At 40.8% G+C, this 11334-nt stretch overlaps 1 protein-coding gene across 5 annotated transcripts; it reads right to left on the bottom strand.

The window, feature by feature from the left end:
- Positions 1–159: 159 nt before the first annotated feature.
- prrc1 (proline-rich coiled-coil 1) lies at positions 160–11010 on the bottom strand (the record flags this gene model as incomplete). Of its 5 annotated transcripts, none has more annotated exons than XR_014029300.1 (10): positions 160–286; positions 1040–1771; positions 2835–2937; positions 4057–4160; positions 4356–4519; positions 5660–5762; positions 5842–5984; positions 6858–7247; positions 8943–9045; positions 10900–11010. XR_014029300.1 is itself a non-coding variant. In XM_081354741.1 (9 exons), 8 exons carry the CDS (start codon positions 9031–9033, stop codon positions 1562–1564), a joined length of 1308 nt encoding a protein of 435 aa, XP_081210867.1. In that variant the 3' UTR covers positions 160–1561. The 5 variants fall into 5 exon arrangements, 2 of the variants coding, with proteins under 2 accessions (XP_081210867.1, XP_081210866.1); XR_014029301.1 differs by having other exon boundaries at positions 160–268; positions 1046–1771; XR_014029302.1 differs by lacking the exon at positions 10900–11010 and having other exon boundaries at positions 8943–9060.
- Positions 11011–11334: the final 324 nt, after the last annotated feature.

Raw genomic sequence — 11334 nt, 5'->3', positions numbered from 1 at the left:
TTTTAGGAAGGATTGTTCCAGTGCCAAATGAGCTTTACAATAAAGTGGAAAACAAAATTCCATTTATACATGCTTAAAATGTGACTTCTGACCACAGAGAAAATAGACCATGGCTGATGATATTTCTATAGGCACCAAAAACACAACAGAACAACATGAGGCTTTACAAAAATGTTTTACTTGTCTGCTGGTCAAAGGCACGTTTGTAAAATGGCATAAAACAAAATCATCCACAGTTTTTCTGGAGAAATATTCCAAATATGTGACCCTGGATCACAAAACCAGTCTTATGTTGCACGGGTATATTTGTGGCAATAGCCAACAAAACATTGTATCTTTTATGCCAAAAATCATTAGGATATTAAGTAAAGATCATGTTCCATGAAGATAATTTGTAAATTTCCCACCTTAAATATATAAAACATTTATTTTTGTGAATGGATGCAGCACTATTGCCAATAGAAATGGACAATTTTAAAGGCGATTTTCTCAATGTTTCGATTTTTCTATACCCTCAGATTCCAGATTTTCAAATAGTTGTATCTCGGCCAAATATTGTCCTATCCTAACAAACCACACATCAATGGAAAGATTATGTATTCAGCTTTCAGATGATGTATAAATCTCAATTTTAAAAAAATTACACATAAGACTGGTTTTGTGGTCCAGGGTCACATATTTAAAGGCAGTTCTAGATTCTCCATCAACTCTTTGTGTCCATGTGCTACACGTCAGCGGTCACTCAGAGGTCATGCTCAGGTCAGTGTGTGTGTTCCTGTGTCGCTCTGAGCAAACCATCGCTGACTGCAGAATATCACAGCACACTGATTTCAGATTGTTTTAATGTAACAACATCTATAGTAACTGGTTTATTTATATGTGCAGCAGAGCTAGAGGTCGGATTTCATCAAACCGCAGTAAACACCGACATGGACCGAGTTGTGAAAGAAACGAACATGCAGACAAACACAATATTGTAACAATGTTTGAAGATGATGATTAGGACGAAAAGAAAATGCTATACAATGAGATCAAAAACCGTGACATCAAAATTATATATTCACAATGTTATGAATGGTTCAATTTAAAAACCTCCAAGTCAAAGTATTTGATTGCAAATGTAAACACAAGCGTTATGCATCTGGTCGACAGAATCATCTTTTCCTTGGTGAGATTTAATCGTTTTAAAAGAGACGGACCCTCTGTAGGACAACAGATGCATTCTGGTCATGATGACACGTGTTTTCATTTCCATCTATTTCCATCGTACAGACTGGGACGCCGTCATTTATTCGTATCAAACTCAAGTATAATCAAGGGCACAATATTTTATTGAATCAATAATTTAAAAGCGAGACGTTAGTTAGTCTGCCCTGTAGCTGGTTTATTTCAGACCTGATGCAGAAACGCAGCTGATGGAAAGGTTCTCTCTGGGTTTAGTGAGTCAGCTCAGCCTTGTGATGGGACATGACCGGAGAACACAGGACACCGACAGATGGAAAGGTGATTCCTGTGCTGTTCCGCGAATCTGTGGTCCGTGTGACGCGACGGCATCTGATGTTCACACTGTCCTGGAGGGCAAACGCAGCTTGTACATGCCAGCCAGAGCCCTGGCAGCAGAGTAGATCATCTGCCGGCGGGACGTCCCGGTGAAGGCCTGGTGCCAGTCTGTGCGGCTCACATTGGGCACGCTTCTCTCCAGAACTTCCCCCACCGTCACTAGCAGACCGGACCAGCGCAGGTTATAGTCAGGAGGAGTCAGGGACTGCGCCTGAACACACACACACACACACACACAGATCTGAGTGCATGTTCATGTGACAGCACTAAATATACATCACTTAATGTGAGTTCAGTGCTAAACCTCCATAGTAGGAAAACAAAAATACTATGGAGGTCCATCAACTGTCTGGTTACTGACATTCTTCAAAATATCTTCTTTTGTGTTCAGCAGAAGAGAGAAACTCATACATGTTTGAAACAACTTGAGGGCGAGTAAATTATGACAGAATTTTCATTTTGAAGTGAACTATTCCTTTAAGATTCTTTCCATCTAAACTGGTTATATCTCGTAATCCTAGTAGTGAATGTTTTATACGCAGTAGGATAAACATATGTCATGCATGCAGGGCCAAAAGTTGAATAGTGTACCTTTAATGCAATCTTTTACTACACGGCACAAATGCTGATTTAATTGCAGCACAAATGCTGATTTTGCTTTTAATGAGACTGCATGTTCAACAGTTAAACAGCCTGGTTCAGTGTTATTTAGCTGGTGTTCAGTGTTATGGTAGCTGTAAACTGAACCCCTCCACCTACCCCAGCTCCACCTGTCTAGATCTGCTGCAGGATTTATGAATGCCTATCCAGCATATCTCACATGCTCACAGTCTGAGTATCTCTCGGCAGCAGCAGCGTGCGTAGCAGTCAGTTTGTCAAGACCAAATACATTAACATATATATCATTTATTAGTTAGAGCAGGAATCAAGGTTTTGTCGTGACAACATTCCTGCAATGCACCTGTTTCTTAGAAGAGCAATAAGACAACATTTTAAGATGATGAGGGGCTATTTGTTTTTTTAAGCTGCTTTTTATGAAACACATTTCCTTTTATGAATTATGATACAGCTTGGTTCGTTGGTCGGTTGGGTTGCTCCAAAGTTTGTTTTCAATCAGGCTGAGAGGTGAGAGCTAATGGACACATTGGTCCTCACCTGCAGTATTTAGCATATGGCTGAATCAAACGGAACAAACACTCCAAATAAGTCAGGAGTGAAGAACAGCCGCAGACACCAGTGACTGGCATCCCTCTGAACCGCAGAAATGGCTTTACCTGCTGTACGTGCTGCAGGGCCACCGGTGTAGCCTGAGTGAACGTCTCAATGTGAATCCCATTCCCAGGATCATCCAAGATCAGACAGCCGATGTCAAACCACCTGATGGAGACAGTATGAACACAGACGCTCAGTTTCTCCTGTCATTATGAATGTCTTTTGACATGACACGTGATAGATGAAAAGCTTTTCCATGTGATAGGCCTTTAAGCTTTTCCAGGTACACTTGGAAAACTGAGTAAAACTGATCCAATCAACACTCTTCATTAGCAAAACAAGGCATCACAATATGAGGCAGTTATTGACAAAGGCGCTCACTGACTGAATTCACGAGGAATTCTGTCATCATAAAGTGCAGATATGAAATCTCATCACATCCTGTTTTAGGTTTGTATAGATGTTTTGGTTCATGTTGCGTTCATATCGAAGTCAAACAGTCCAGAGTTTGTTTGGAAGCAGACCGAGACCCCCTGAAAAGAGTTCACTTTAATGTAACCAAACCTGCTAAGTGTGAACACTTCACTTCCAGTGTAGACACTAGACACTGGTTATGATGAGGGTTCTGCCAGAGTGCGGTAGACTAAAGATGGGGAATGTTCTTTGTTTGCTTTCTCTATAAAAATCTATTCCCAGTTTGAATAATTGTTTTGGTTTTCATGCTAGATAACCAGTGTGAAGTCTTGTTTTTTTAATACATAAAAATAAATAAACTAATTAATGAATATTTCTTAGCTTGTTTTTGTCAGTGTGGCCAGAATGTGACACGCCGTTTCCCCAAACACAATTCATCAACATTACTCGTCATTATTACAATATATATTTTTTTGCATTATTTTCCTGTTATCTCTGTAAAGCTGCTTTGAAACAATCTGTATTGTAAAAAGCGCTAACACTTGACAATATCAGCAGCAACAATTGAAAATAATGATTTTTGTCATAACATTTCAGCCCTACCATTTAGTGAGATTTTAAGCAGTCTGTTTACATCATGCAGTTGTTGTGTTAACACATGTGTGCCACCTTTGAGTAACATTAAACAGTCTGTGAAATAAACATGCCAGGTCAGGAGCAGCTTCTGGTCCACCTTTGCAGTGTACAGATGAATTTTGTTGATGATGACAAGATGTTATTGGTAACAGCCTACAGTATTATGGCTGAACTATTTGGTTAAATGCAAGATGCTTTTGGTGTTTTTGTCTTTACAGGATGAACTGTTCTTACTTGTCTGGAAAGAGTTCAGCTATGAAGTTCTCCACCGAGACTACGGGCTGCTTCTCATGGATGACAGCCGCGCGACGCAGACTGTCAATGCGCTCCTGAGCTCCCTACACACACACACACACACACACACACACACACACACACACACACACACACACACACACACACACACACACACACAACCTTCAGGTCAGTTCAGAAGTCCTGTCAAATCAAAGATCTGTGAAATGGTGTGTTTTCATGACAGTAGCTGGACACAGTCAGAGGCTGAGGGGAACATGAAGCAGAGGTGTGTTCACCTTGACCCCTGCGGCGTATCCCACCGGCTGCGGGGCGATGTTGGACTGACCCGCCTCTCCCGTCACCATGGCCAAACCAAACACCTCCTGGAAGGCGTCGCGCACCGCTGCCACCTTCACTTCCTTATCTGACGTCACAACGATGTCCACGTCTCCTCCAGACTCTGAGACACACACCATTCAACAATGACAATCACATGAAGTGCTTTTCCATCACGCCGAGCATTTCTGAGGAAACCAAGTATCGATTGCAAAGGGATTTCCATTAGAGTGCGGTTCGGTGCACATTTCTCAGCAGTTAGCTAAACGTACAGTATGAAACAGTTTTAGTGATGTGACTGACATCTAGAATTACATATGAAATATGAAACCTACAGTTTCATATTGTCTGAATATGACGTCATGTGATGAGGTGTTGTGATGATTTGTGTGTAAAGAGGAAAAAATAAAATCACTGATCTGAACTGAACTGAAATAGTAAATTATTCAGAAACAAAATAAACTCTACTTACGCATTAAAGGGGCTATTTGTAAAATTCAGAAACCCATGTTATTAGCGACACCGGTGGCCAATGAGTGAACTGCAGCCAGTGACTAATTGCACTTGTGCACTAGAGACCGTGAGATCGTGATTCAAGGCCCCAGTATACTCACAGAGAAGTTCTTATCCGTTCTTCACTTTGAAGTAAAAAGAAGTTGGAAATACCTTTGCAGCGATAGACTGTTAACGAACATGCTGACACTGTCCACACTGCTGAGAGTGACGTTTAGATGAACGTGAATATGTGCTGTGTGCTTTCCTCAGTAACAAAATAAACACAACAAAAATGACAACGGTGAGAAAACAGCAGTTCAGAAAGCATCTGATCATAGTGATGAGGATATGTTTGCAGCAGCTCTGCGATTCACCCGCATCATGTCGACAGATGAGGTCATTCAGACTTACACTGTGATGATAGTTTGATTATAAAGTATAATTGAGACTACAGGCTATATAGATCTGGCTATGTGAGACTATAGTTTGAATTAATTCTGCATTATCCTGAACATCAGCTTTCGGTTCATGTGTCACTGAACGGAAGAGAGGCTCTCAGGAGCTTAAACGTCACATCCTTTCGATTTTTAGAGGAAGCCAGGGAAGGTATCGTTTTTTTAAGTTTCACTACAAACGGTTCACATATTGGCAATACAAAAAGCAATTAATACATGAAAATTCATACATATAGCCCCTTTAATGAACTGAAAAACTAAAACTAAGCAAAATACAATGTATTGTTCTGCAGTGCTGGACACACAGTACTCACTGATGTAAGGTGCCATCCCAGGGTCCAGTGTGGTAATCATGGACTCCACAGAGTGTTTGGTTTTATCCAGGACAGTCTTGACCATCTGGTTCCCAGCTACACCCTGCGATTACGACACAACTGCATCAGGACGCACAGAGAAACGACAGCACGGCATTATGGCCTCACTGTGTGTCCAGTACCTTGATGAAGCCCCATAATCCACCAGGTGCGTTGCCGTCCGGAGTCACTCGGGGATCTTCAGTGTCCTCAGGAAACGTGATGGGCGAGCTCACGTCTAACCCTCCAGACACCGGCTGCTGCATCATGGGATTGGTAACAATCCCTATAAAACACAACGACATCAGCACTGTATGATCTGCTGAGAGAATGAAATTTATTCCCTGTAATGACTGTACTTAAGTGTACTAGAGATGTGTCCGAAATCACCCATGATCCCCTTATATAGTGCACTGTTTATAGTGGTGGCCGAAACCATAGTGGCAATTCTCTAGTGCACTCGTTGAATCCTAAAATGCACCGTAATAAGTAGTGTACAACCCATGTATGGTTAAGGTCTGGTAAAATGAAATATCATGATGCACCAGAGAGTCCTACTTCAGTGTCGGGGATTTTCCTTCGCTCACTCTCAGATGCAGCCTGACCTGCTGTCAGTCAATCCAGTTTTTACAGCTGTGTGTCAATCATTTGGTCTCATTTACAAATAATCTTGTGGATTATTCATATTCACAGTGACTTCTTAAGAAATTCAACCTAATTCGAGCATATTGCGTACACACATGAATTTGTTCGTAACTCCATTCTATTGTTAATGAATTTTGAGTATTCTAAATGACTGACATCATTAGATTAGTCAATTGCATAGAACTCCTAAAATCTTCATATAAGTGCTTTCAGAACAACCTTTCGTCATTATTAGCAAACATATAACTCTCTCTAAAGTCTCTCTAGCAAGATCCTCGAGGAATGCCAACACATTCATGAGGGCACTCTTATACGCATGCGATTTTTGTGTACTTGTGGTCTCAGCTGTTCTGACATTTTCCCATAAATTTTGAATAAATTTCACAAAAGTTTGTTGAATCAAGATTTCATGCACAAATGCATGCGTACTGATGCCGAACGAGACTCGCTGAACACGTGAGGCGCTTAGGCAGGTGTACATGGGGTCAGGCAGGTTGAGATTGTTGAGTGATACCTGGCATGGGTGCAGCGTTGGAGAAACTGGGCATCAGCGGCGTCTGGGGGGTGCGGCCAGCGTGGCCCCGGGTGATGTCATATCCTGCGCTCACAGAGAAGCCGGTGGTGGGCGGGCCCATGGGGGGGGCGGAGAGGACGGGGCCCAGCGGCGGGCCGGCAGACGGGGGGGTGAAGGGGGCCCCGGGGCCGGCGTACGGGCCGCTCAGACCCAGAGAAGACGACACCGAGCCGAGAGAGAGAGGCGGGGGGGGCAGTGTGGAGGGAACAGGGCTGGAGAACCCCCCCGGGGTAAACGCTGGGATGCTGGAGGGAACAGGGCTGGTAAACCCCCCCGGGGCAAACGCTGGGATGCTGGTGGGGCTTGAGATGGTCGGAGGGCCGGAAACACCTGAACACAAGAAGAGACACGCTCAAATACATGCATGAACTATCGACAGATGATGAAAAGCAGTATCAGTGCATGATGGGAATATCAAATTACATAATATTGCACAATGATACACCTTAGTCAGGGTAGACACCTTAGTTCTTGGGTTATACTGTCTTCTGTCAGGGTTCCAGACTGCGACCATTTTTTGAGAATGTGCGAGTTAAAATTGTATGTGGTCGCATTTGTGCGAGTGCATGGTCATGTAGGCTACTACTCAGTTAAAATCACGCATGAATTTTCCTGCATTGAACTTGTTTTAGCGCCCGCCAAAGTGAATTTTTGTCCCGCCAAAGTCTTATTTGATCGGTGAGTAATGTAGATGAACTGCAGCGCTTGTGACAGGGCGCATGTTTAATTGAAAGAACGAGCAGAGAGAGAGAGCCGGTCGCGTGCACTCTCTCTCTTCAGAGCCAGGCGAAAGTGTAAACAAGACTTTACCGTCTCCAAACTAAGCGCTGTCTTGCTCTCTCTCCCTCGCACATATTAATCAAAATAAATCGACACGGTGGTAAAAGGTCGGAAGACCAAAGTTTCATGTGGAGCATTCGGAGATTTTTTTTCCTGAATTACTGCTGGGTGTGAATTGTGCTAAATAAGTTGCCTTATCTTCTCTGAAAAGCGTTCCGGACATTCAGCTGACATAAAACAACACTTTAATTAAACGAAAAAAACTATGCAGTGATGAAATGTTTTCTGTGTTGACAGAAATCTTGGATGTCCGTGTCCTAACTGCTGGGAAAATCACACAACGCGCATGACACGTCCAATTCGCGAACTAATGACTCCTTTGAACCGATTAATTTTAATGAATGGTTAAAACAACTGATCTTCCAACAGTGAACTCAGGAGACATATGAATCCATGTATAACTAATCAGTAACACTTTACAATAAGGTTCTATTTATTACATAAATTACATAAAAAGTACAGTTTGCTTACTCAAGCTTAAGCTTTAAAATAAATAAAGCCACTTGTTTTTTTGAAAAGCACATGACTACATTTTTCCACACAGTGCTATCAAGAAGAATCGTTAAAGAATTGGATCGATAATCAGAATCGTCAGTGGCATTGATATTGATAAAATCTTATTAATTCCCATCCCTATGTGAAGACAGTAAAATTATAATCAAACATTAAAGAACATACATGAGGTCTTGTGTCACTGTCAGTCTTTTTACATCAGTGCAAAACTAGGGTATGCAGATTAAGACCACTATTCATCAGCATGCATTGATTAATCCCATGGCATGTAGCAAAAAAAAAAAAAAAAGGTGCGACCAAATCATATGCTGGTGCGACCAACTGAGAAAGTTGGTAGCACCAGTGCAACCAGTGGAAAAGTTAGTCTGGAGCCCTGTCTGTCAAGTCTAAATTTCACGCTTTCCAGAGTTTTGCGTCACCAAAAATTGTTTTCAATACATGCACTAATTTTCATCAATCAGAATGAATCCAATCTGATTTCTGATTCTGACATTTCTATTCACATGAACCCTAAACATTGAAATCTGCTTCTGAGCATGTGCAGTGCCCTGTCACCACATGGGTGAGGGTGGGGTTAATGAGAGCGCAGTGACATCATCATGATGATCAGTGAGGGTGGGTTTAATGAGAGCGCAATGACATCATCATCATCATCATCATCAGTGGGGTTACCGCTGGAGAGTGGCGGGGGGCTGGCGGCCGCTGTCGGGGGGGGTGGAGGGGTGGCCGGCGGGGTGCTCTCTATGCCGCTCTCTTCCATCATCTTCACTCTGTCCTGTACACACCACATGACAAACTGTAAACTTCTACTTATTCAAGACTTAAATATGACAAGCAGAAAATAATAATAAACATTTGACATAAGATACTAGGGGTGTAACAATATATCGTGTCACAATATATCGCATTATAAAAACGCAACAATATGTATATTGTGTATAGTTCACCCAAAATGATATGGCAATTCTCTAGTGCACTCGTTAAAATGCACCGTAATAAGTAGTGTACAACCCATAAATAATGCAATATCATGAAATATCATGATGCACCAGAGAGTCCTACTTCAGTGTCTGAATTCGCTCACTCGTTTTTGTTCACTCTTTTCTCATGACTGTATGACAGTGTGAAGTGAACAAGGAGTTTTAGAGTCAGTACTACAGTAAACTACTATATAATGTTGAATATAATGATAATAATGCAATGGGGGTAGATAATGCCAAATGTCTGATGTTACCAGTAAAAAGTGGCTTACATTATTATAAATATATCTAGTCAGTGACAGAGGACAAGCATATTCATCTAAAATAATCCTGTATTTTCAGCTCCAGAATCATGAATATTGTTATTCTGGCGTCTCTATTGTCCTGAGCTTTGGGTTTCAGTCCAAACCTAATCATTAACACACACAATGTAATATCAAATTTAGCATTTTAATCAACAATACGTTTTTGTTAACCTTCTCTCATATGTCTTGGAGTATCGCAATAATATCGTATCGTGAGTTCAGTATCGTGACGTGAGAGTATCGCTACACCCCTATAAGACACATGCTGACAGGCTAAAACCATCATTTGATGAACAGGAATAATCTGGACTGATTGCACTACAAAATTCTTGCTAAATATTTTTGTCTGGTTTCCCAGTACCAAAATATAAACATTCTTAAATTCAGATACATTTACTTGAGAAGCCTTGTTTTTCAAAAAGAAGTGCATTTGTTCATGCATAAAATAAGAAAAATATATCTGCCAGTGGGCTGAGAAAAAATAACAGGGGAAACAAGATTATTTTTCTGACCCCGCTCGCAGATATTTTTTCTTGTTTTAAGCTCTTCATTTTGAAGACTTGGTATCTTATGTAATTTTGCTTCTCAAGTAAATGTATCTTGATTTAAGAATGTTTAGATATTTTACTGGAAACCAAGACAAAAAAAATAAACATTCTGCAGTGTGAGCAACACTGAAGAATCACATCACAGCTGTTAGTAACAGTTCAGTCAGAAGTAGTCAAACACTGTCTTCATCTGTGTGTCCTGCTGTCTATGAGGACATCCGGATCGGGACTTTCATTACACATGACTGAGCATGCGCGGACAACATATTTAAATTAATATACTATGAACATTGATGAAATGTTGACATCCATAATATTAATAATATCACTAACGTTACTTCAGTTATGAAAATTATTTAGAACGTTGTAGTACACTTAATGTTCTTATGTGAATTAATCTTTGTAATATCACGTATAATATTTGTAATGGACCAAACAGTATGATGGCATTGATCCTCAGGAGTATGTGTGTGTGTGATGATATGTGCTGAACTCACAGCTGATCACTGATCGATTCATAGTAATATATCGATTATTACTGCGAACACACATTTTCACTCAAACGCAAATTACACTAACTGTTACACACATCACGCTTTACTTCGATACACTCATGACGTCACTGATGTCTCATTCATGATGAAAGATCGAGATCTGGTAGTGATACGCACTCTCTAATCAATGTCTGTGTGAATTCTGCTTCAGGGTAACAGCATTTTCCAACAGACAGCGCTATTTAAGTGTTTTTTTCTGCACAATATTCACTGAATAATGAATGAAAAATCACAATTCTTACCTGACGCGATTAAACGGAGAGTAAGTTTTGAAACGGGAGCAAAAGAAGTGCGAGAAAACAACAGTGGATCAACACGGCCGCGCGCTGATGACGTCGCACAGTGCCACGTCTGAAGCCGAGACGTGCGATTCAACAAAACAGTTTAGAGTGATGTCACTTTTCATTAAATCGTTTTGAAGTTATTTAGACGTTGTAGAAATACACAAGACAAATATTAACAAGAAAATCAAAGCCAAAATTAAGTTACTTATGTGTTATTGTTCAGTTGCGAAGGGTGACTCCTTTTAGCGAATCGGCTCTCTTGAATCATTCGTTTCAGGATATTGCCATGCATGCACATAAAAAATTCCCTTTCATTTTATTATATTAAATATTTATTAATATTATAATTATTGAAACTATATTTATTAATGATTCTAATGGCTACAGTACGCT

The sequence above is a fragment of the Scardinius erythrophthalmus genome, assembly GCF_964197995.2.
Source record: "Scardinius erythrophthalmus genome assembly, chromosome: 23".
Lineage (NCBI taxonomy): Eukaryota > Metazoa > Chordata > Actinopteri > Cypriniformes > Leuciscidae > Scardinius > Scardinius erythrophthalmus.
Note: the sequence above shows the minus strand (reverse complement) of the source record. Positions and strands in the feature narration are given on the sequence as shown.